Raw genomic sequence first — 25,835 nt, forward strand, 5'->3', positions numbered from 1 at the left:
ATCCTGGCCCTCTCCCAGTCCACCAACTCCTTGTAAACCTTGGACACCTTCCCCTCCCCTATCTCATCCTTCGACAGTACCTTAGCCTGCAACACTAGGATGGCACCAGTCTCTTTGCAAAATACCAGACCTGCAGGTGCATGAAATCGTTTCCCCTGGGTAACTTGTAATCTTCCTCCATGTCCTCCAACTTTGCCCCCTATGAACAGATTGCCAAATCGCTCAATCCCCGCCTGCCACCATCCCTGAAACCTCGCATCCAACCCCCCCCCCCCCCCCCCACCCCACGCAAACCTATGGTTGTCGCAGATCGGCGCCCACACCGAGACACCATCCATTCCCATATGCTGCCTGCACTGCCCCCACAACCTTAAGGGCGATACCACCACTGGGCTCATGCAGTGCCTGGCCAGCGAGAACGGCAGAGGAGCCGACAAAAAAGGCTGCATTTGGAATATTGTGCACAATTCTGGTCGCTACAGTACCAGAAGGATGTGGAGGCTTTGGAGAGGGTGCAGAGGAGGTTTACCAGGATGTTGCCTGGTCTGGAGGGTGTTAGCTATGCAGAGAGGCTGAATAGACTTGGACTGTTTTCATTAGAACGACGGAGGTTGAGAGGCGACCTGATAGAGGTCTACTAGATTAAGAGGGGCATGGATAGTGTGGATGGGCAGGCACTCTTTCCCAGGGTGGAGGGGTCAGTCACTAGAGGGCATAGGTTTAAGGTGCGTGGGACAAAGTTTAGAGTTGTGCGAGGCAGGTTTTTTTAGAAGTGGTGAGTGCCTGGAATGTGCTGGAAGCAGATACATTAACGGAGTTCAAAAGGCATCTCAACAAATACATGGATCGGCTGGCTATATAGGGATACGGCACTTGGAAGTGCTGAGGGTTTTGGCCGAGGGTGGTAAAGGCTTGGAGGGTTGAAGTTCCTGTTCCTGTGCTGTATTATTCTTTGAGCCTCAGCTGATGGGCCTCCACATTAGTGGGGAAGCTCGAATTCCACAAGCCCCACAAGCAGTCGTCCCGATGGGTCTTGCGATTGTCATTGCAGTCAGAAATCACCTGTGGAGAGAGAAGCAACCTCTCTTAACCTTTGACCTGCCCGACCACACAACCTTCCACCTGTAACCCTTCTGTGTTGTCCAGTCAGTGGGACTGCTGTGATGTGTGCCACTTTTTCCTCTTCAGTTGTATCCAGAGAATCTCCTGCAATGGTGAATCATCCCATGCCAATCTCTCTGGAATTCAACCTAGAGTACATCCACGAACCCTATCTGTTTATCATCTACATGATGCGGGGGGGGGGAGGGGTAAAGAAAGGGGAATCGCAGGGTAAGGAGGGCGGATGGAGGAGGTGAAGGAAGAGATGAGGTGTGAAGGAGGGATGGGATGAAGGAGAGAAGGGAGTGAGCAAGGGGGTTTGGTGGGTGAGGAAAGAGTGCATGGGGATAAAGGAGGCAAAAGGAGGAGTGAAGGGTTGAGTCGATGGCAGCATGAGGGAGGGAGTTGGGGTGAGAAAAAGGGGATGGGGTGAGGGAAAGGGTGAGGGGGATGAATGATGGAATGTGTGGGAATGGGGGTGAGTGAGGGGATATAGGGGTGAGAGTGGATATGGGGGTGAGTGAGGGGATATGGGGAAGGTATGGGCATGTGAGGGGGTGAAGGAGGATGGGGTGGGTGAGGGGATGAGGGTGAGCGGAGAGGGGTGGGGGCTGAGGGGAGGTAAGTGAGGCAAGATGGGGTGTGAGGGAGATGAGCTGTGAGGGAGGGGGAAATGGGGGTGGGTTGTGAGTGAGGGGAGATGGGGGTGTAGAGGGAATGGGGGTGTGAGGGAGGGAATGGGGGTGTGAGGGGGTTGAGTTGTGAATGATGGGGATGTGAGGGAGGGAATGGGGGTGTGAGGGAGGGAATGGGGGTGTGAGGGAGGGAATGGGATGTGAGGGAGGGAATGGGGGTGTGAGGGAGGGAATGAGGGTGTGAGAGGGATGAGTTGAGTGAGGGGAGATGGGGGTGTGAGGGAGGGAATGGGGGTGTGAGGGAGTTGAGTTGTGAATGAGGGGAGATGGGGGTGTAGGGGGAATGTGGGTGTGAGGGGGGGAATGAGGGGGTTGAGTTGTGAATGAGGGGAGATGGGGGTGTAGGGGGAATGTGGGTGTGAGGGAGGGAATGAGGGTGTGCGAGGGATGAGTTGAGAGTGAGGGGGAGATGGGGGTGTAGGGGAATGTGGGTGTGAGGGAGGGAATGAGGGTGTGCGAGGGATGAGTTGAGAGTGAGGGGGAGATGGGGGTGTAGGGGAATGTGGGTGTGAGGGAGGGAATGAGGGTGTGAGAGGGATGAGTTGAGAGTGAGGAGGAGATGGGGTGAGTTTAGGGGGATAGAGGTTGAGCAGATTTAACGGCCGCGATCCTGGCCCCGCCCCCCGGAGCGATTTGGAACCCCGAACGCTGGGCGGAGAACTACAACTCCCATCAGGCACCGCAGGCTGACTCTCACGGCTCTCACTGCTCCTCACGGCCACATGCAGCATGGGTAATCGCGCTCTGGCGGTCGGAGTCCACACCGACTGCGCAGAACCAGACTCGAATCTGCGAACTATCAAAGCCCCGCCTTCTTATCCGGCGGGAATTCATTGTAGCTCTCTCCCTTGTTGGCTGCGAGAAACGTCAATCAGAGAACGGCGCTGTTTGATTGGCTGTGTGTTGGATATTGAGTGTTTTTTCGAAGCATTTCCCTTCTGATTTACAGGCTGAGTTTTGTTGATGGATCATTGCTGAATATGAGAAGGTGAGGTGTAATTATCTGGGAGCGGCAGAGACACATTTATTGGAACATCTTTCAATGTCTTCTTTAAAGATTTTACATAAAGGCTTCGGTGTTTCTCAAAAGCCTGGGCTTGGATTTGTTAGTTTTGCCCAGTGCTGTGTGTATGAGAGCTAAATTTGGGATGTGCAGTCTGAGTGAGTGCAATGTACCTAATTTCCCAGGATAAACCAGAACCCTTCAATCAGTTACACTGAATCAATATTTCTTTCGCTTCCAGCACTTCCTGCCCAGTGTGCTCAAATAATTTTGGACCGTGGGAGGAAACCAGAGCACCAGGAGAAAACCCACGCAGACACAGGGAAAACATATCTGCTTCCAGCGCGTTCAAGGCATTCACCACCCTCTGTGCAATAAAACCTGCCTCGTACATCTCTGAACTTTGTCCCATGGACCTTAAACCTATGCCCTCGTGACTGACCCCTCCACCCTGGGAAAGAGTGCCCCTCTTAATCTTGTAGACCTCTATCAGGTCAAAATCTCTATTAATCTCTGGGCAGCATGGTAGCACAGTTGCTTCACAGGTTCCAGGTTCGATTTCCGGCTTGGGTTACTGTCTGTGCGGAGTCTGCACGTTTTTCCTGTGTCTGCGTGGGTTTCCTCCCACGGTCCAAAGATGTGCGGGTTAGGTGGTTTGGCCATGCTAAATTGCCCTTAATGTCCAAAAAGGTTATAGATATAGAATTTACAGTGCAGAAGGAGGCCATTTGGTCCATCGAGTCTGCACCGGCTCTTGGAAAGAGCACCCTACCCAAGCCCACACCCCCACCCTATCCCCATAACCCAGTAACCCCACCCAACACTAAAGGCAATTTTGGACTAAGGGCAGGTTAAGTGAGGTTACTGCGTTATGGGGATAGGGTGGAGGCGTGGGCTTGAGTAGAGTTCTCTTTCTGAGGGCTTGATGGGCCAAATGGCCTCCTTCAGCACTGTAAATGCAATTAAATATCTCCTGAGTGTTTTTGACATTAAACACACATTCTAAGGGTAAAACTAGCACAACATTAGATCACAGTGAATTGCTAGCCCATTTTACATCTTTTCCATTGTCCTCATTGTGGAGAATATCAGACTGGCACTCACTGTGGAAAGTCTCTAACTCAGGAGTTAGCCCCTTCAGCAAAGGAGGGAGGAAATCATGTTTCCATTTCCTATTTTACAGAAAGATTGCGTCATCCTACACCTGAGAATACAGAGAGGATAGATACTGCAGATAGATCCTGACCATCACCCAAGGAACAACTGCACAACTGTGGGAAGACATCAGATTCCTTCACAGCATTGCTCAACACAAGAGTAGGTTGGACAGTGAAACCATCATCTAGATAGAAATCGGTCAAGTCAGGCGAGCTTTGACACATCAGCAGATCAGTAATGTGGAGCTTCTATCATTCGAGCCATTTGAACCACTGAATCATTGCTACAGGTGAGAGGCTGTTCAAGTGTGACTTCCACGGGAAGGCCTCCACAGGCTCCTATGATCTCCAAATAGGCATCTGGACACAAGAGTAGCCATGTGGAAGGGAAACAATTCAAGTGTGAGGTTTTTAATAAAGATTTTGTGATGTCTACAAGGCTGCTGCGACTTCAGAGAATTCCAACCGGTGAATCATGTGAGGCATGTATCAAATCATTCTCAGATTCATCACAGCTCACCAAACACCAATGCATTCACACGGAGAAACTGTTCATGTGCAAAGTGTGCATCAAATCATTCCTGGATTTAGCAACTTTCTGCAGACACCAACGCACTCACACAGGGGAGGAACCATTTATGTGCGAGATGTGTGACCAATCATTCTCACGATCTCAGAATCTCCGTGTACACCAACGCATTCACACAGGGGAGAGGCCATTTACATGCGATGTGTGTGACAAATCATTCTCTCAGTTAGCAGCTTACCACACACACCAACGAATTCACACAGGGGAAAAATCATTCAGATGCGAGGTGTGTAAGAAATCATTCTCGCTGTCAGCAAACCTCAGGAGACATCAACGCATTCACACAGGAGAAAAACCATTCAGGTGCGAGGTCTGTGATAAATCCTTCTCATCCTCGTCAGCTCTCCTCATGCACCAACGCATTCACACCGGGGAGAAACCATTCTCATGCAAGGTGTGTCGCAAATTATTCTCATCATCTTCAGATCTCCGTAAACATGAACGAATTCACACGGGGGAAAAACCATTCACGTGTGAGGCGTGTGAGAAATCATTCTCAGATTCATCACAGCTCTGCAGACACCAACGCCTTCACACAGGAGAGAAACCATTCACGTGCAAGGTGTGCAGCAAATCATTCTCGGATTTATCAACCTTACGCAAACACGAACAAATTCATACAGGGGAAAAACCATTCACATGTGAGGTATGTGACAAATCATTCTTGCAGTCGGGGAACCTTCGCAAACACCAACGCACTCACACAGGGGAGAAACCATTCAGGTGCGAGATGTGTGACAAATCATTCTCATTCTCTTCAAGTCTCCTTGTGCACCAACGCATTCACACCGGGGAGAAACCATTCACATGTGAGCTGTGTAACAAATCATTCTTGTCATCTTCAGATCTCCGTAAACATGAACGAATTCACACCGGGGAGAAACCATTCACGTGTGAGGTGTGTGAGAAATCATTCTCAGATTCATCACAGCTCTGCAGACACCAACGCATTCACACAGGGGAGAAACCATTCATGTGCAATTTGTGCACCAAATCATTTTCAGATTTATCGACTTTCCGTAAGCACCAACAGATTCACACAAAGCAGTAACCGTTCTGCGTGAAAATCAGTGACAAATCATTCTTTGACTCTTCGAGCCTCAGTGCACATCAATACCTTTACACTTGCCATGTGTGTGACAAATCACTTTTGAGGTCATTGAGCATTCTACTCCCATCAACTGATCCACACTGGAGTAACCTTTCAAGTGTGGGTTGTGATAAATGTTTTGTGACTTTTCAACCCTTATGGGCACCGGAGATTCGCATGGGAAAAACTCTTCGGCCACGATGTTTGTCACAAAGCTTTCATCCCCTCTTCCCATCTCCTGAAGCACCAGTGGATTCATACAGAAGAGAAACCATTCAGGTGTTGGGTGTATGACAAGATGGTGTTTCTCCTGGTCCATAAATGCATTGACACAGGGGAGAAACACTATCGCTGTGAGTTCTGAAATAAAACTTTCACACAGTTGACAAAACTCCTAGAACATCACTGAACCCACATAAGGACTACCTAAACAAGCTTTTATGCAATCAGTCATCAGAGTGTGAATCGCTACACAAGCTCCCTGCAAAGGCTGTTCAGTGGTGTTGGGGGAAAGAATAAGAAGCAGCTTTCACTCACATCAAACAACTAGTGACAATAACGGCAGTGCTGAGGTACTATGGTGTCAACGATGAAGTCGCCCCACAGTAAGATGCCAGTGAAACAGGACTTGGAGCAACTCATGCAGCAAGGACAACCAGTTGTGTTTATATCCAGAGTTTGGATGGACTGCTGGTCTGTGATGCAGAATGAGGCCAACAGCATGGATTCAATTCCTTTTTTTTAAATTTAGAGACCCAATAATTTATTTTTCCAATTAAGAGGCAATTTAGCGTGGCCAATCCACTCCCTGCACATCTTTTGGGTTGTGGGGGCGAAACCCACGCAGACATTGGGAAAATGTGCAAACTCCACATGGACAGTGACCCAGGGCCAGGATTTGAACCCAGGTCCTCAGTGCCGTAGGCAGCAATGCTAACAACTGTGCCGACCAAGGGTTCAATTCGGTTATTCATGAAGGCCTCACCTTCTCAACCTTGTCCTTTACCTGAGGTGTGGTGATCCACAGGTTAAATTACCACCAGTCAGCTCTTCTTCTCAAAGGGGAAAATAGTCTACGGTCACCTGGGACCAAGGCAACTTTAGTGACTTTATTAGCACAAAGTAAACAATGCTAAACACAGATTGAGAAAGAGTGTCTATATATTGTCTTTGCTTGTGAGCATTTCAACAGAACCTGTTTGGGAGAAAGAGAGAAAGTGATGGTCGAGTCTGACCACAAGACACTTCAAAGCATCTTTTTCAAACTGCTTCTATCTGCTCCAAAGTGTTTACAAAGGAAGTTACTTCATTTTCAGGGATATCATTTGGAAGTGAAGGACAAGCAATGGAAGCAGATGTACATCACTGACATGCTGTCGAGAGCTGACTGAAGGAAGTTGATGAAGCTAGTACAGAGTGTGAAATCTTCCAGATTCAACAAGAAGCAACAACACAACATGCTCTGGAATCATCAACCCAGCAGAGATATTGAATCTGACAGACCAATGTCTTGCTCAGATCAAAGAAACACAACAAGATACAACTCTTCAAATGTTACAGGACGTTGTGATGGAAGGATATCCTGACACCATCAAGAACACACCTGTTGCTGTAAGAGAGAATTGGGCAGAAGAGATGAAGTGATCAGCTAAGATGGCATCTTGTACAAAGCGACCAGGGTCATTTTCCTGAAAGAGATGAAGCACATCCACACAAGCCATTGAGGAATTGAGTCTAATTTGAGGAAGGAAAGAGAAGTGCGTGGGTTTCCTCCGGGTGCTCCGGTTTCCTCCCACAGTCCAAAGATGTGCGGGTTAGGTGGATTGGCCATGCTAAATTGTCCGTAGTGTCCTAAAAAGTAAGGTTCGGGGGGGGGGGTTGTTGGGTTACGGGTATAGGGTGGATACGTGGGTTTGAGTAGGGTGATCATTGCTCGGCACAACATTGAGGGCCGAAGGGCCTGTTCTGTGCTGTACTGTTCTATGTTCTATGCTCTACTGGTCAAACATGAGCAATGAGATTAAGGACCACATCAGTCAGTGCAGAGCTTGTAATGAACATCAAGTTAAGCAAGATAAAGAACTGATCTTGACTTATGACATCCCAGACAGGCCATGGATGGAGCTTGGAGTGGACCTCTTCACGCTCACTGGAACTGATCATCTCGTCAGTCGACTACTATTCAGACTACTCGGAGTTAACAATAGGATTGTAGAACTCTTGAAAGCACACTTAAGTTGTCCTTGCATTCCTGACATTGTGATGATTGACAATGGCGCTCAATTCATGGGTGAAGAATGATTGGAAAATTCAGCACCACACATCATCTCCATACTTTCCCCAGTCAAATGGAAAGGCCAAGGCAGCAGTGAAAAGTGTCAGAGATCAAAAACTGACTACATCCAGCACAGATGTGTTATCCAGCACAGATGTGTAAGAGGCAATGTTGGAGAAACACACCTACTGATGGAATGAAAAGTTGCCCAGTTCAGTTACTAATGTCACACTGCACCCAGACTGCTCTTCCAACATCTAAAAAACACTACTGAGGCCAATAGTAACATGAGTGAGAGTGACAAGATCAAAGTGAAATGACAGAAAGATAAATTTCACTTTGATAAAGCTGCTTTATCGTTGCCAGAGCTGAGAGTTGGAGAGTGGTCAGAGTAAAAACATTCAACAGTCAACAAAAGTCAGCTCACTGGGCAACTTGAGACCCGAGTAGAAAGTTGTCACCTCGATTGTACACGGTGAAAGTGAACAACTAGATCTATCGTCACAACCACAGACATCTGTGTACAACTGGAGAAGCTACTCCTTCACAACTGACAGCTGATGAGGCAGATCTGATTTCATCAACTAAACAAGAAAATGAATGACCATCAGTCCCAGAGGTCAACCGGTCCCCATCAAATGCAACAGATCAGCAGCGACAATTACCACAGCAACAACACTCATCTAGGCAACAATGTTCCCGATAGAGACGTCACCTCAGGAACCAGCAGACATGAATAAACAGCCAACAACAACTCACACACGTCCCATAAGACCTTAACACGTTAGAAGATTCTGTGAACAATGTGTGTGTAGGTAGAAAGTAAATTGGAACAGATAGAAAGAACAGTTTTGTTTTCATCTGTGATTAATTTCTTTCTGGACTATGTATGTGGAGCAATTTGTAAATGATAATACGTGATTTTCTTTAGGAACAGCTTGATATTTGGATTAATTCCTTTGTACACTGTGGTCCAATATTAATGTGACCTCAGATGGCATCATACATAAATAAAGGTTTAAGACAGTAACCATTTGACATGCCACATAGAATACTGTTCAAATTAAAATTGCTCCAAATATTTCTGGAATAATGTGAGTTTCCTTCAGCTTGGGTCACTTTGAGCAGCAGATCAGGTGGGGATTTAAACTTGTCATTGTCCAATCTGAAAAAACCGCTTATTGCAGCTGCTGTCTCAGTTCCCCTGGTAAATGTTTGACAGATTTCTGGTGTGGGAACAGCATTCTTCATCCTCAGAGGCTTTTAAACTGACAACATCAGTGTGGGACGTGTAGCCTCGGATGTGTTTGACAGAAGATCAGAAGAGGAAGACCCACAGCATCCAAGGCAGCGATGTGGGATCAGTACATTACAGGAGGGGGGAGGGGGGTGGGGGGCACAGGAGAGAGAGGCACCAGGCAACAGTGCAGCGGAGGGAGGGACAGAGAGGGGAGAAAATATTGAATTTGTAATTCAGGGATTGAGGGAGTAATTTGCTCTCCTTCGTTCCTCCGCCTCTTTCCTCTCATATCTATTATCCTTCTTTTTCTCCAGTCAATTTGCTACCTCTTTAGTCCACTCTTTTCCTCCCATTCTCCCTCTTCTATCTCACCCATTCTCCCATCTCACAGTCTCTCTCTCTCTCCTCCTCCAATCTACCGTTTTCATTTCTCCCTTTGTCCTCTCTTTCCCGGTTCTACTCTTTCCTCCAACATTATAGAACATAGAACAGTACAACATAGAACAGTACAGCACAGAACAGGCCCTTCGGCCCTCAATGTTGTGCCGAGCCATGATCACCCTACTCAAACCCACGTATCCACCCTATACCCGTAACCCAACAACCCCCCCCCCCCTTAACCTTACTTTTATTAGGACACTACGGGCAATTTAGCATGGCCAATCCACCTAACCTGCACATCTTTGGACTGTAGGAGGAAACCGGAGCACCCGGAGGAAACCCACGCACACAGGGGGAGGACGTGCAGACTCCACACAGACAGTGACCCAGCCGGGAATCGAACCTGGGACCCTGGAGCTGTGAAGCATTTATGCTAACCACCATGCTACCCTGCTGCCATTATAAACATGAGAATTGGAGAGAAAGTATATTTTTAATCTTGCCATACCTGAGCAAACAAAGGAAAAACTCCAGTAACATTATTGAGATAATAATGTAATTATGACAATGTTAAACTACAACTATTTCAACTGACACAACTGAAATAAACTATTATCTGTGGGCTTGCAGTTTGCTGAAATAATTACTAGCCACAGCCTGTAGACTGGAGTGATGAATATGTCTGACTGTGGGCCTGAATGTCCAGAAGTCCCTAGTGTAATATGAAGAGCGATCCATATGGTAAATTTCAGCTGGATTATACCAATATAACCCAACACAAACTACTGTAAACTCTCTACTGTAACCTGTGCACTTATGGTTGTATATTTGTCAAGGAGTTTTACTAAAACAAACATTAAAAAAATTGTGTGAGATCAATTGAAGCAGTTTTATTTAAGGGCGCTACATTGTGATCGGATTGGCTTCACGATCAATGCAGTGTGTAAATATCTGCAGGATAATTTCTTCACTCATTTTACAACCATGTTTGTGTTTTAACAAATGGCAGGTGGCGTTTGTATAGGGAGCCCAAAGGCTGAGGAATTATTTGTGTGGCCCTGACAACAACTTTAATCCATGTGCATGGAAGAATTCACCTGGAGTTGGACTTGAACCCACAACCTTGTTCTCTGTGTCAGAGGATTCTGACTTCAGAGGCATGAGCTCTGAGACTGACACTTAGTGCACTGCTGAGGGATTTCTGCACAGTCAGAGGTACCAACTTTCTGTAGAGTTAATCCGAGGCCACATCTGCCCTCTCAGGTGAATGTAAAACATATCACTACATTGTAAAAGAGCAGTGGAGTTACCATGATGAATTAACAATATGGATCCTGCAATCGACATCACAAAAACAAATTATCTGGCAATTATTACATTGGTGTTTGTGGAATATTGCTGTGCACTAATTGGCTACTATGTTTCCTACATTACAACAGTGAGTACATTCGAAAAGCATTTCGCTGGCTGTAAAGTGCTTTCAAACACAGAGTTTGTGTAACTTGACACTGTAAGGACCCTTCCTTTCGATTCCCTTATTTCCAATTTCTTTCACTTTGTTGTTATCATTTTTGATCTCTGGATATTTAATGGATATATATCTTTAAGTGGATCAGCAGAAGTGAGGAACTCAGAAGTCGTGAAATAGTACACTGTGCTAGATTTAGATTTTTAAACAGAAGAACTTAGACTTTCTGGCACCTGAGATCGGAAGATTCAGTTCGATTGGTTGGCTGGTGGCAAATGAATTGGCCAAAGACCGTATTCTGCCCAGCAACAGACTGTGATTGGCTTCAGTCAGGTGGGAGGTTTTCAGAGGACCCATGGGGAAACAGAACAAGCCTGAACACTGAGAAAGAAGCTGTGCGTTGCTCTCTGTCTCGTTCTCCAATAAAGGTTTCCTGCCTCCTGGTTTCTGAATCTGCAGAGAAGTCTTGAGATAAAAGCAAATTACAGCGGATGCTGGAATCTGAAACAAATGAGAAAATGCTGGAAAATCTCAGCAGGTCTGGCAATATATGGTATCCAATGGTATTCCAACTGAGGCTTCAGAGCTGGTGGACTTCAGCTCAAATCAAGATTCATGAACTTATTGTACAGATTTTGGAGGAAAATGAACCCCCCCTCCCACTTCAGGAATGTGACAATTGTAACCATCTTCAAGGAGGGAGATAAATCATGCTGTGGAAAGTATTGAGGTGTTTCCCTCTTGTCCAGAGCAGGAAAAATCCTGACACACATTCTCCTGAATCACCTACTTTCGGTGGCTGAGGAAATCCTCCCAGAGACACAGTAACATCTATGAATAAGCAGCAGCTTCCATACATATTGATGTCTTTTAGTGATCTGGTCAAAGGTTAAATTGACCTTGAACCGATTAGACTGATGGTGGGAGAGGTTGGAAACAGACACTGCTGAGACAGACAGTGCTTTGAAAGGGCAGCTCCCCTGTGTGAGCACTGGAGGGTAAACAACACAGACAACTCTCAGTGTAAGGGAAGCACGTGAGCCAGCTCCAAATCAGTATGGAGATGTTGGTGTTTGGTGAGAGAGGAGTAGGTGAAACAACCCTGGCACACGTCACACTGGAAGGGTTCACTGATGTTCCAGGAGGTCTGATAACTTAAGACTTGATCACAGAACTCACACTGATAGGGTTTCTTCCCTGCTTGTGTGTTGGAGGAGCAGGAGATGCACCGTTTCTGTGAAAGCCTTCTCACACACCTCACACCTGAATGTATTTTACTCAGTGCAGATCCACTGCTTCAGGAGGATGTCTCAAAAGCTTTATTCCAAACCTCACACTTTTGTGAATCTTCTGATGGAGCAAGAGTTTTGATGACTGTGAGAATGATTTGTCACACACCTCACACCTGAATGGTTTCTCGCCTGTGTGAATGCGTTGGAGTACACAGAGGCTTGATGATACTGAGAATGATTTGTGACATACCTTGCAGGTGAATGGCTTTTCCCCAGTGTGAATGCGTCGGTGTGCACGGAGGTTCGATGGCTGCGAGATTGATTTGTCGCTCTTCACACTTGAATGGCTTCTGCCCATGTGAATGCGTTGGTGCGCACAAAGTTTTGATGACTGCAAGAATGATTTGTCACACACCTTGCACACAAATGTTTTTTCTCCAGTGTGAATGCGACTGTGCAGCAAGAGTTTGGAGGAGTGGGTGAAAGCTTTCTCACAGATCTCACATCTGAAGGGTTTCTCCCCTGTGTGAATCCTCTGGTGTATCACAAGCCTTGTAGATATTGCAAAAGCTTTATCACAATCCTCACACTTGTAGGGCTTCTCCCTTGTATGAATTGTCTGGTGGCGCAGAAGTCTTGATGACTGCGAGAATGATTTGTCACACATTTCACAAATGAAGGGTTTCTCCCGTGTGAATGCATTGATGAACACGGAGACTCGATGATGACGAGAAAGATTTGTCACACACCACACGCGTGAATGATTACTCACCTGTGTGAATGCATTGGTGTACGCGCAGCACACATATGTTGAGAAAGTTTTGTCGCATACATCACAAGAAAATGGTTTTTCCCCTGTGTGAAGGTGTTGGTGTACACGGAGATACGATGACATTGACCATATTCTCGCATATGGTTTCTCCCCTGTGTGAATGCGCTGGTGCATATGGAGATTCGAAGACTGGGAAAATGATTTGTTACACACCTCACAAGGGCTGCTCCCTTGTGTGGATACGCCCATGAATGACCAGTGCCGATGACTGCGCGAACCCCTTGTTACACACATCATACTTGAATGGCTTCCTCCCTGTGTGAGTGCGATGGTGTGCAAGGAGGGTCGATGACTGCGAGAATTATTTGTCATACACCTCACATGTGAATGGTTTCTCCCCACTGTGAATGTGTCTGTGATTCACGATGGCCGTGTGAAGGCACGGTCGCAAACCTCACACGTGAATAGTTTCTCTTCCATGTGGATGTCCTTGTGTTGCAGGTATGATAACAGATGCCCCTCTGTGTTCGGAAGTCTTATGAACCTGTGGAGCACACCTCAGGCTTGAACAGCCTCTCAGACGTAGGATTAAATGAGTGGTTCATGAGGATCGAGGACGATTGAAGCTCTCACTACACTTGAAGCCCACTTACACTTCTTCCCAGCTTCACCCACAACCAAACCTTCGGAAAAGTTCATTCTGATGGAAGGTTCCACATCGCTGACCAGTTTCAGATCTGTGGCTATGCCGAAATTTCCCTGGCCCGACTGATTTCCAGATGTTGCTTTCACTGTTGAGCAATGCTGTGAAGGGATCGGATGTCTTCCCATAGTTGTGCAGTTGTTCTTTGGGAGATGGTCAGGATCGATCTGTGGTGTCTATCCTCTCTGCATTTTCTGGTGTAGTACGATGCAATCCTTCTGTTAAACAGGAAAAGAAAACATAATTTTCTCCAACTCTCTCTTCTCCTTTGCTGAAGGGGCTAACACTTCAGTTTGTGACTGCTCCACAGTGAGTGTCAGTCTGCTATTCCACTGTGTCGGGGATCAGATACCGGTCCTCTCTTTTTCCTCACTTGCCTGTCACACACCCTCTGTTTTCAGCAGGGACACTGGATAGTGACCGGGAGCACACAATATGGCTACTTTCTTTACTCCACCCAGACCCCATCTTACCTGCCCAGTGAGTGCAATGGAAAAGACAGTCGGGCAGGGTGTAAATGGACTATTAATTCACTGTCAGCATTAGAAGACATTTCAATAAATGTGTCTCCACCTATGGCAGCCAAAAAGCTATGGAGATTACAGGGATCAGTAAGGGCAAAGGCCATGGAGGGGATTTGAAAACAAGGATGAGAATTTTCAAATTGAGGTGTTCTTTGACCAGGAGTCAGTGTTGATCAGTGAGCACAGGGGTGATTGGTGAATGGATTTTGGTGTCAGTTCAGACATAGACAGCAGAGTTTTGGGGAAGCTCAGGTTTACAGTTCACAGTGTGAGGGCAGCCAGGAGAGAAGTGGAATCTACAAAGGTATGGATGAGGTTTTCAGCAGCAGCAGATGAGCTGAGACAAGGCGTCACTGGTCTCTCCTGTGAGTGGAGCTTGTACCTCGTCCTAAGTTTAATGTCCCTATTCTTAGCCAACATAGGGAAACGATGGTGAGAGCCAGGGATGGTAACGGAGACCCCTCACAGTATCGCAGAATCACATAATAGTCCGGCATAAAAGGATTGGGTCAGTACTACACTGTCAGAAGAGTTTTTCACATGAGACTTGAACGAGGCCCCTTTTGCTCTATCCGTGGTGGCTGTAAATGATCCCATGACATGACTGAAGAACAGGAGAGTTATCCCAGGTGTCCTGACCAACATTAGTCCTTCAATCAACATCGTTAAAAACAGATTGTCTGGTGATGATCAGATTGCTGTTGTAGGATCTTGCTCTGCACACATTGGCTGCCACATTTCCTGCATCACAACAGTGACCGCACTTCAAAACTACTTCATTGGCTGTAAATAGTTTTGGGAACAGATGGTGGTCGTAAAAGGCTCTACAAGGGCATCATGGTGGCGCAGTAGGTAGCACTGCAGCCTTACGGCACGGAGGTCCCAGGTTCAATCCCGGCTCTGGGTCACTGTCCGTGGGGAGTTTGCACATTCTCTCCGTGTCTGCGTGGGTTTCGCCCCCACAACCCAAAGATATGCAGAGTAGTTTGGCCACACTAAATTGCCCCTAAATTGGAAAAAATGAATTGGGCAAGTTCATTTATACATTTATAAATGAATTTATAAAGAAAAGAAAAAAGGAAGAAATAAAAGGCCCTATATAAGTACAAGTCTTCTGAGGTGGCTATAAAGATGGAGGCGGAGTCACGGCGGGGTCAGGCCTCGGAGGAATATGAATAGGCAGAAAACATCCAGATCTCAACACAGACAGAACTGACCATTCAGTCCACAGGATAACCAGCTCAACACACACACACACAACTCAACACTAGGAAATCAGTGAGAATCCTCAGACATTCTGCCCCTCCCAGATAATTACACCTCACCTTCTCATATTCAGCAATGACCCATCAACAAAACTCAGTCTGTAAATCAGAAGGGAAATGCTTCCAATAAACACCCTCAATATCCAACACACAGCCAATCCAACAGTTCAGCACAAAGCACCGAGTAAACAGGTCTGTGAGCTGGATCTTCTCGCACAGCATAAGGGGCATTTCCACAGCTGATTGCCCACAGGATAGTCAGACTGCCTGAACATTAGTGTGGATATTGTGCAATGTAATGATTGTAAATTCTGTTCCTTCACTCACCATCTCCTGACTTGGTTTTGAGTCCCTACAGGAAGTGAAGCAGCTGTGGTAGAGGAAGAGGAGAGAATGGGCAGAGCGGGTGGGCTCTCTGATTGACGTCTCTCACAACCAATGAACACCAAAGGCATGAAAAACCCTACATTCCAATTTCCGAACGCCGGGTGCAAACTGCCACTACGCGCGGCAGAACTACAACTCCCATCAGGCACTGCGGGGAAGCTCGCCTTCTGATTCCATACAGTTGCTCCTCACTGCGCAGACCCCGGGCCCACATGCAGCATGGATAATGTCGTTCTGAATGGGTGAGAATGTTTCCCTGTGCAGATCCGGGTGGAGACGTCAGTTAGAGGAGCCCTGGTTGGTTCACTCTAATTTATTTCTTTGATGCAGGTTTTTTCATGCCTTTGGTGTTCATTGTCTGTGAGAGACGTCAATCAGAGAGCCCACCCACTCTGCCCATTCTCTCCTCTTCCTCTACCACAGCTGCTTCACTTCCTGTAGGGACTCAAAACCAAGTCAGGAGATGGTGAGTGAAGGAGCACAATTTACAATCATTACATTGCACAATATCCACACTAATGTTCAGGCAGTCTGACTATCCTGTGGGCAATCAGCTGTGGAAATGCCCCTTATGCTGTGTGAGAAGATCCAGCTCACAGACCTGTTTACTCGGTGCTTTGTGCTGAGCTGTTTGATTGGCTGTGTGTTGGATATTGAGGGTGTTTATTGGGAGCATTTCCCTTCTGTTGATGGATCATTACTGAATACGATAAGGTGAGATTTTATTATCTGGGAGGGGCAGAGCCACATTTATTGAAATGTCTTTTAATATCTTCTTTAAAGATTTTACCCGAAGGCCTCGGCCTTTCTGGGGTACATCCCATCAAGCCCTGGGAACTTACCTATCTTAATGTTTTCCAAGACACCCAATACCTCCTCATTTTTGATCTCAATGTCACACAGACTATCTTCACACCTTTCCCCAGACTTATCCTCCACCAAGTCCTTCTCATTGGTGAATACTGATGCAAAGTACTGATTCAGTACCTCACCCATTTCCTCTGGTTCCATTAGGTAAGTGTAGGGCCAGTCAAGGACAGTGGTGGGAAGTTGTGTGTGGAGGCTGAGGAGATAAGCGAGATACTAAATGAATACTTTTCGTCAGTATTCACTCAAGAAAAAGATAATATTGTGGAGGAGAATGCGGAGACCCAGGCTATTAGAATAGATGGCATTGAGGTGCGTAGGGAAGAAGTGTTGGCAATTCTGGACAAGGTGAAAATAGATAAGTCCCCGGGGCCGGATGGGATTTATCCTAGGATTCTCTGGGAAGCCAGGGAAGAGATTGCTGAGCCTTTGGCTTTGATTTTTAGGTCATCATTGGCTACAGGAATAGTGCCAGAGGACTGGAGGATAGCAAATGTGGTCCCTTTGTTCAAGAAGGGGAGTAGAGATAACCCCGGTAACTATAGGCCAGTGAGCCTAACGTCTGTGGTGGGTAAAGTCTTGGAGATGATTATAAAAGATACGATTTATAATCATCTAGAGAGGAATAATATGATTAGGGACAGTCAGCATGGTTTTGTGAAGGGTAGGTCATGCCTCACAAACCTTATCGAGTTCTTTGAGAAGGTGACTGAACAGGTAGACGAGGGTAGAGCAGTTGATGTGGTGTATATGGATTTCAGTAAAGCGTTTGATAAGGTTCCCCACGGTCGGCTATTGCAGAAAATACGGAGGCTGGGGATTGAGGGTGATTTAGAGATGTGGATCAGAAATTGGCTAGTTGAAAGAAGACAGAGAGTGGTAGTTGATGGGAAATGTTCAGAATGGAGTTCAGTTACGAGTGGCGTACCACAAGGATCTGTTCTGGGGCCGTTGCTATTTGTCATTTTTATAAATGACCTAGAGGAGGGTGCAGAAGGATGGGTGAGTAAATTTGCAGACGACACAAAAGTCGGTGGAGTTGTAGACAGTGCGGAAGGATGTTGCAGGTTACAGAGGGACATAGATAAGCTGCAGAGCTGGGCTGAGAGGTGGCAAATGGAGTTTAATGTGGAGAAGTGTGAGGTGATTCACTTTGGAAAGAATAACAGAAATGCGGAATATTTGGCTAATGGTAAAATTCTTGGTAGTGTGGATGAGCAGAGGGATCTCGGTGTCCATGTACATAGATCCCTGAAAGTTGCCACCCAGGTTGATAGGGTTGTGAAGAAGGCCTATGGTGTGTTGGCCTTTATTGGTAGAGGGATTGAGTTCCGGAGCCATGAGGTCATGTTGCAGTTGTACAAAACTCTAGTACAGCCGCATTTGGAGTATTGCGTACAGTTCTGGTCGCCTCATTATAGGAAGGACGTGGAAGCTTTGGAACGGGTGCAGAGGAGATTTACCAGGATGTTGCCTGGTATGGAGGGAAAATCTTATGAGGAAAGGCTGATGGACTTGAGGTTGTTTTCGTTAGAGAGAAGAAGGTTAAGAGGTGACTTAATAGAGGCATACAAAATGATCAGAGGGTTAGATAGGGTGGACAGCGAGAGCCTTCTCCCGCGGATGGAGGTGGCTAGCACGAGGGGACATAGCCTTAAATTGAGGGGTAATAGATATAGGACAGAGGTCAGAGGTGGGTTTTTTACGCAAAGAGTGGTGAGGCCGTGGAATGCCCTACCTGCAACAGTAGTGAACACGCCAACATTGTGGGCATTTAAAAATTTATTGGATAAGCATATGGATGATAAGGGCATAGTGTAGGTTAGATGGCCTTTAGATTTTTTTCCATGTCGGTGCAACATCGAGGGCCGAAGGGCCTGTACTGCGCTGTATCGTTCTATGTTCTATGCATAGATTCCCTCCCCTTGAATGGGCCAACCCTTTCCCTGGCCACCCTCTTGCTCTTTATATGTGTGTAAAAAGCCTTGGGATTTTTAAAATCCTGTTTGGCAATGACTTTGTGACCGCTTTTAACCCTCCTGACGCCTTGCTTAATTTCCTTCCTACTTTTGGGTGGCACGGTAGGACAGTGGTTAGCATTGTCGCTTCACAGCTCCAGGGTCCCAGGTTCGATTCCGGTCTTGGGCCAGTCTGTGCGGAGTCTGCACGTTCTCCTCGTGTCTGCGTGGGTTTCCTCCGGGAGCTCCAGTTTCCTCCCACAGTCCAAAGACGTGCAGGTTAGGTGGATTGGCCATGCTAAATTGCTCTTAGTGTCCAAAGGGGTTGGGTGGGGTTGCTGGGTTATGGGTAGGGGCGGAGTTGTGGGCTTAAGTGGGGTGCTCTTTCCAAGGGCCGGTGAGGGTCGATGGGCCGAATGGCCTCCTTCTGCTCTGTAATTCTATGTTCTGTTTCCTTATATGCCTTCTAGCTAACCTTCTAGCCTTTACAAATGCTTTCTTTTTCTTTTGGACTGGGCTCACAATATCCCTCGTTATCCAAGGTTCCTGAAACTTGCTATACTTATCATACTTCCTCACCGGAACATGCCGGTCCTACATTCCGATCAACTGACGTTTGAATACCTCCCACATGCCAGATGTTGGTTTACCCTCTTAAACATCTGCCCCAATCAAGATTCTTCAGTTCCTACCTAATATTGTTAGAATTAGCCTTCCCCCAATTTAGCACCTTCACCTGAGGACTACTTATTTTTATCCAACAGTACCTTAAAACTTACTGAACTATGGTCATTGATCCCAAAATGCTTCCCGACTGTAACTTTGACCACCTGGCCGGGCTCATTCCAATGCCAGATCCTGTACAGCCCCTTCCCTAGTTGGACTTCTACATATTGTTTCAAGAAGCCCTCCTGGATGCTCCTTATGTCCCACCCAAGCACTAAGTGAATCCAGTCAATATAGGGGAAGTTAAAAGCACCCAGCACAACAATCCTGTTGCTTTTGCACCTTTCCAAAATCTGCCTACATATCTACTCCTCTATCTCCCGCTGGCTGTATCCCAACATTGTGACTGCACCCTTCCTATTCCTGAGCTCTACCCATATGGCCTCGCTGCATGAGCCTTCTGAGTTTACTTCACTCAGTACAGCGGTGATATTCATCTTAACTAGTCGTGCAACTCCCCCACCCCTTTTACATCCCCTATATCCTGCCTGAAACATCTAAATCTTAATCCTGGAATGATTAGCTCAATCCTGTTCCTCACTGAACCAAGTCTTTGTAATGGTCACATCATAGTTCCAAGTACTAATTGAAGCTCGCAGATCATCTGCCTTACCTTTTATGCTTCTCGCATTGAAACAAATGCACTTCAGACCACCAGTCCCGCTGTATTTTGCAACATCTCACTGCCTGCTCTTTCTCTGAGTCTTACTGGCCCTATTCTCTAGCTTCCCCCTCAGTTATTTCACCTTCTGACCTATTACTCTGGTTTCCACTCCCCTGGCACACTAGTTTAAACCCTCCCGTGTGACACTAGCAAACCGAGCGGCCAGGATATTTATGCCCCTCCAGTTTAGATGCAACCTCCCGCAGTACAGCTGTGCCTAGGAAGATGGGTCTGGCTGGAGGAAAGGAAGTAGCCACATTGTCTGATCCTAGTCGTTATCCAGTGTCCCTGCTGGAAACAGAGGGTGTGTCAGTCAAGTGAGGAAAAAAAGGACTTGTATCTGATCTCCCACACAGGGGAATAGCAGACTGACACTCACTGTGGAACAGTCTCTAACTGAGGAGTCAGACCCTTCAGCAAAGGAGGAGATGGAGTTGGAGGAAATCATGTTTCTTTTTGCTGTTTTACAGAAGGATTGCACCGCACTACACCAGAGAATACAGAGAGGATAGACAGCTCAGATAGATCCTGACCATTGACCAAGGAACACCTGCACAACTGTGGGAAGACATCCAGTCCCTTCACAGCATTGCTCAACACAGAGAAAGTTGGGCAGTGAAACCATCATCTGGAAATCAGTCGGTCAGGGGACCTTTGACATATCATCAGATCTGAAACTGGTCAGTGGGAACCTTTCATCAGATCCAACCTTTCTGAAGGTTCGGTTGTGGGCGATCAGTCAGGGTGAAGCTGGGAGGAAGTGTGAGCGGGCTCCAAGTGTGGTGAGAGCTTCAATCATTCATCAAGCCTCATGAACCACTGACTCAATCCTGTACGTGAGAAGCTGTTCAAGTGTGAGGTGTATTAGGTGCACTATACAGGCTCATAGGATCTCCTGACAGGCAGGTTCCATCTGTTGTATCAGAAGAGCAACCACATGGAAGGGAAACCACTCACGTGGGAGGTGAGCGACAAATTATTGTCACTGACATCAAACTTCCATTTACACCAACAGATTCACACAGGTAGGAAGCTGTTCACGTGTGAGGTCTGTGCTAAAGCTTTCACTATGTCCTCGAACCTTCTGCGCCATCAGACAGTCCACACAGGGGAGAAGCGTTTCAAATGTGAGGTTTGCAACAAAGCGTTCAATGTGTCATCAGCGCTTATGCAACACCGACGCGTTCACACTGGGGAGAAGCCGTTCAGGTGTGAGGTGTGTGACAAATCATACGCGGACTCCTCAAATCTCTGCCGGCACTTACGTTTTCACACAGGAGAGAAACCGTTCCAGTGTGAGATTTGTGACAAGGCTTTTACCCGTTCCTCCTTTCTCATCAAGCACCAGAGGATCCACACGGGGGAGAAACCATTCACATGTGAGGTGTGTGACAAATCATTTTCAGAGTCATGGACACTTCACAGACACCGACGCATTCACACAGGGGAGAAACCATTCAAGTGTGAGGTGTGTGACAAATCATTCTCACGATTATCAATCCTCCGTTCGCACCAACAGATTCACACTGGTGAGAAGCTGTTCACTTGTGAGGTGTGTGCTAAAGCTTTCACAGTGTCATCCAGTCTCCTACGTCATCAGACAGTCCACACAGGGGAGAAACCTTTCAAGTGTGAGGTTTGCAACAAAGCGTTCAGTGTGTCATCAGCGCTCATGCAACACCAATGCATTCATACTGGAGAGAAGCCATTCAGGTGTGAGGTGTGTGACAAATCGTTTGCGCGATCATCGTACCTTCGTGTACATCACCGCATTCACACCGGGGAGAAACCATTTAAGTGCGATCTCTGTGAAAGATCATTCTCGCACTCATCAAGCCTTCGTGTACATCACCGCATTCACACTGGGGAGAAACCGTTCAAGTGCGACCGTTGTGACAAATCATTCTCGGACTCATCGAATCTCCGTGGCCACCAACGTTATCATACAGAAGAGAAACCTTTCAAGTGTGAGCTTTGCGACAAAGACTTCATTAACTCATCAGATCTGCTGCTTCATCAGAGGATCCACACATGGGAATATGTGGGAGATTTACAATGAGAGAATCGCATGCGACGTTTGGGAGACCTGTCGTCCCAATATGTAAAGCACCAGCAGATTCACACTGGCGAGAAACCATTCAGCTGTGTTGTGTGACGAGGCTTTCACAGTCAGCCGATTGCCTGGTCCACCAATGCACTCACATGGGGGGAAACACTGTCAATGTGAATTCTGTAATAAAGTTTTCACACAGTTGTTGGACCTCCTGGAACATAAGGGAACCCACACGGGAGACAAACCCTTCCAGTGTGACGTGTCTCAGGATTGTTTCACCTATTCTCTCTCGCCAAACACCAACCTCTCCATATGAACTTGGAGCCGGCTCAGCTGCTTTCTTTGCACTGAGAGCTGTCTGTGTTGTTTACCCTCCAGTGCTCACACAGGAGAGCTGTCCTTCCAAAGCACTGTCTGTCTCAGTATCTGTCTCCAACCTTTCCCACCATCAGTCCAATCATTTCAAGAAGGTCAAATTAACTTTGTTTGACCAGATCATCAAAAGAAGTTGCTTCATCCGATGCTGGTGTTTATGTAGTTACATTGTGCACCTTGTGTTGCCCTATTATGTATTTTCTTTTATTTTCCTTTCATGTATTTAATGATCTGTTGAGCTGCTCGCAGAAAAATACTTTCCATTGTACCTCGGTACACTTGACAATAAACAAAATCCAATCCAAGACATCAGTATGTGTAGAAGTTGCTGTATAAACTCAGTATCTTTTCAATGCAGGTACAAGTCACTCACTAACTCTCACTTTTAAAAAAATATATTTTATTCCAAACCTTACAGAAAGTTTCACATTCGTTAAAGCAAACTGAAATACAAACAGTTTGTCATTTTTCATCTTTTACAAATTAAACTCTTCCCCCCCCCAAAAACCCCTCTCCCTCTCTACTCGCTGGCGACAAACAAATCTTTGCAAACAGAGACTAACGGCCTGCATCTCAAGTAGAACTGCTCCTCTGACCCCCTAAGGCCAAACTTGATTTTCACCATTTGCCGAAATTCTGTCCACATCCCCCAACCACACTGACGCGCTCGGTGGCACCGCCGACCTCCAACCCAGTAGGATCTGTCGCCAGGCAATCAGAGAGGCGAAGGCCACGACATTGGCCCCTTCCTCACCAGCAACTCCAATATATCAAAGATTGCCACCACCCTCACCCCTACAATCTTTGACAATGTCTCAAAACCCTCCAAATTTCAGGCAGGGCCAAAACATATGCACATGATTCGCCGGTCCTCCTTCACACCCCTTACACTTATTCTCCACCTCCAGGAAGAACCAGCTCAAGCGTGTACGAGTCATATGTGCCCCGTGAACCACTTTAAATTGTATCAGGCTCATCCTATATGTCTATACACGCTGGTGCAAACCTATGATTTCTCCAAATTGGTGACTGTATCGACGTGCCCCCCAACTCAAAGTGCCGCCTAAACTGGTTTGAAATCTTAAGGGATGCCACCACCACTGGACTCGTCGTATACCTGTCCGGAGAGAACGGGAGGGGGGCTGTTACCATCGTCTTTGAACATGCCCCCCCACCCCAACCTTCACGGCCGCACCTTTTCCACATTCACCGCCCAGTAATAATGTAATAAATCCTCTTTGCTGCTGTCCCCTCTGCAGGAAGGCTCTCCAGATCCTGGGTGTCTTACCTGCCCACACAAAGGCCAAAATTAACCTATCCACCTTCACAAATAATCCTTTGAGGAGGAAGATCGGGAAGGATTGAAACATGAACAGAAACTTCAGAAATTGAATTATCATTTTTATGGGCTGCACTCTCCCCGCCAAGGAGAGCGGGAGAACATCCCATCTCTTCAGGTCCCTTCTCACCCCGACCACCAAGCTAACCAAGTTCTATTTGTGCATTGTGGCTCAATTATGACGTGTTTGCTGGAGGTTGAAGAGGATGACACTGACCAATTGTTATTGGAGATGAGAGGAGGGAGGGAAATTGAGAGGAATTTAATGAAAGCAGAAACTGAAGTCATTCCTCGATCTGCCAACTAGTTTTGAAATTTTCAGTTAACCCAGAACATCAACAGATTTTTGTGGGGAGAGAGTTCCAGATTTCCAGTCCCCTTTTTGTGAAGAAGTGTTTGCTGACATCACTCCCAAACAGCCGAGCTCTGATTTTAATATGTTCCCTTTCTCTGGACTCTCCCACCAAAGGAATAGTTTATTTCTAACTACTCTATCAACTTGTTTAACCATCTTAAACACCTCAATTAAATTACCCATTGAATTTCCATGTGACCAGTGGATCTCAGTAACCTTTGGTGGGTTTGTGGATGGAAACGAGCTCCATCCTGTGCCATTAAAGTTTGGTGTCATTTCTGACCATCGGAATTGCGAACCAGACTAGAGCAGAGGGATTTTAAAGAAACTTTTGTCTGTAGTATTCTGATAAGAGTTTCCCCTGATGTGAGTATGTGTGTTAGTAAAGTGAGCCAGCTCTCAGGAGTGGGTATGGGGTAGAATCGGATCCTGCTTTAGTTGGTGATGTGAATTATAGAAAGATCCTCTTCAGGTGACGGGTGTTTGACTAATATCATGGGTAATGTTGTACTGTCCTGTCTGGGAAGACTACTATCCTGAGTATGGTAAGGGAACGGGGCTGGAGTCTCTTCCGACCCGAGTTCCCTCAGCCCATTATACCTCGATGTAATATCGGTGTGATATGTTCACCGTACAACCAACAGGGGTTGGTTTAGCACACTGCTAAATCGCTGGCTTTGAAAGCAGACCAAGCAAGGCAGGCCAGCAGCACGGTTCAATTCCAGTACCAGCCTTCCCGAACAGGCGCCGGAATGTGGCGACTAGGGGCTTTTCACAGTAATTTCATTTGAAGCCTACTTGTGACAATAAGCAATTTTCATTTTTTCATTTTTCATTTTCTTACAAAATTAGGGGAGGCAGCAACGTAGTGGTATGCACTGGTAAACTAGAGACCCAGGGTAATGATCTGGGAATTGGGTCGAATCCCACCATGGCAAATGGTGGAATCTGAATTTAATAAATTGGAATTAAAAGTCTAACGATGGCCATGAAGTCATTGTCGATTGTTGTAAAAACCTATCTGGTTCACTAATGCCCTGGAGGGAGGAAAACCACCATAGGGAAGGAAATCCGTCGTCCTTGCCTGGTCTGACCTAACTCCAGACTCTCATTAGTTCAAGGCAATTGGGGATGGGCAACAAATGCTGGTCCAACCAGCGACGCCCACATCCCATGAAATCATTTTTAAAAAATCATTTCAAGTTCTGAGAAAGATCTTGAGTAATTTCAAATGCTTTGTTATTTTCGTTGATTCAAAGTTTGGTGTAACCTGAATATTATGCTGTTGTTTGTTGTTTTATCAATCTTTTGTGCAGATTTATAACTCACAATAAATTCATGTTTTTAAGCTGAAACCAAACTAGATTTGTCAGCACGTGTGTTCCTTATTCACTGAAACGCTCAGGAGATTGCAGTAAGCAGGTCAACATACTGTAGGCTGGTATATTTATTCAACAATGGGTTTATAATTTCCAGTTCACAGGAAACATTTCCATAAGAAAGAACTGAAGACATCTGAAAGCATTTTAAAGCTAATGAAGACATTTCTCAGTGTATCAGTGTTGCAATGTGAGGCTTAAACGCACAAACGTCCGACTCTGAGATGGAAGTGCTAA

General features: G+C 46.4%; 2 protein-coding genes across 3 annotated transcripts; one reads left to right on the forward strand and one right to left on the reverse strand.

The window, feature by feature from the left end:
• The first annotated feature begins 2,570 nt into the window (after nt 1–2,570).
• Nucleotides 2,571–25,579, forward strand: LOC119975577 (zinc finger protein 91-like). Its single transcript, XM_038815366.1, has 4 exons — nt 2,571–2,784; nt 3,983–5,592; nt 7,078–7,246; nt 20,987–25,579. Exons 2-4 carry the CDS (start codon nt 4,385–4,387, stop codon nt 22,154–22,156), a joined length of 2,547 nt encoding a protein of 848 aa, XP_038671294.1. The 5' UTR covers nt 2,571–2,784; nt 3,983–4,384; the 3' UTR covers nt 22,157–25,579.
• Nucleotides 10,402–15,922, reverse strand: LOC119976218 (zinc finger protein 239-like). 2 transcript variants are annotated; one of them, XM_038816540.1, is made up of 2 exons: nt 15,823–15,922; nt 10,402–13,924 (listed from the first exon to the last, which is right to left on the reverse strand). In XM_038816540.1, exon 2 carries the CDS (start codon nt 13,373–13,375, stop codon nt 12,278–12,280), a length of 1,098 nt encoding a protein of 365 aa, XP_038672468.1. In that variant the 5' UTR covers nt 13,376–13,924; nt 15,823–15,922; the 3' UTR covers nt 10,402–12,277. The 2 variants fall into 2 exon arrangements, with proteins under 2 accessions (XP_038672468.1, XP_038672467.1); XM_038816539.1 differs by having other exon boundaries at nt 15,556–15,922.
• Nucleotides 25,580–25,835: the final 256 nt, after the last annotated feature.

The sequence above is a fragment of the Scyliorhinus canicula genome, chromosome 13, assembly GCF_902713615.1.
Source record: "Scyliorhinus canicula chromosome 13, sScyCan1.1, whole genome shotgun sequence".
NCBI classification, from domain to species: domain Eukaryota; kingdom Metazoa; phylum Chordata; class Chondrichthyes; order Carcharhiniformes; family Scyliorhinidae; genus Scyliorhinus; species Scyliorhinus canicula.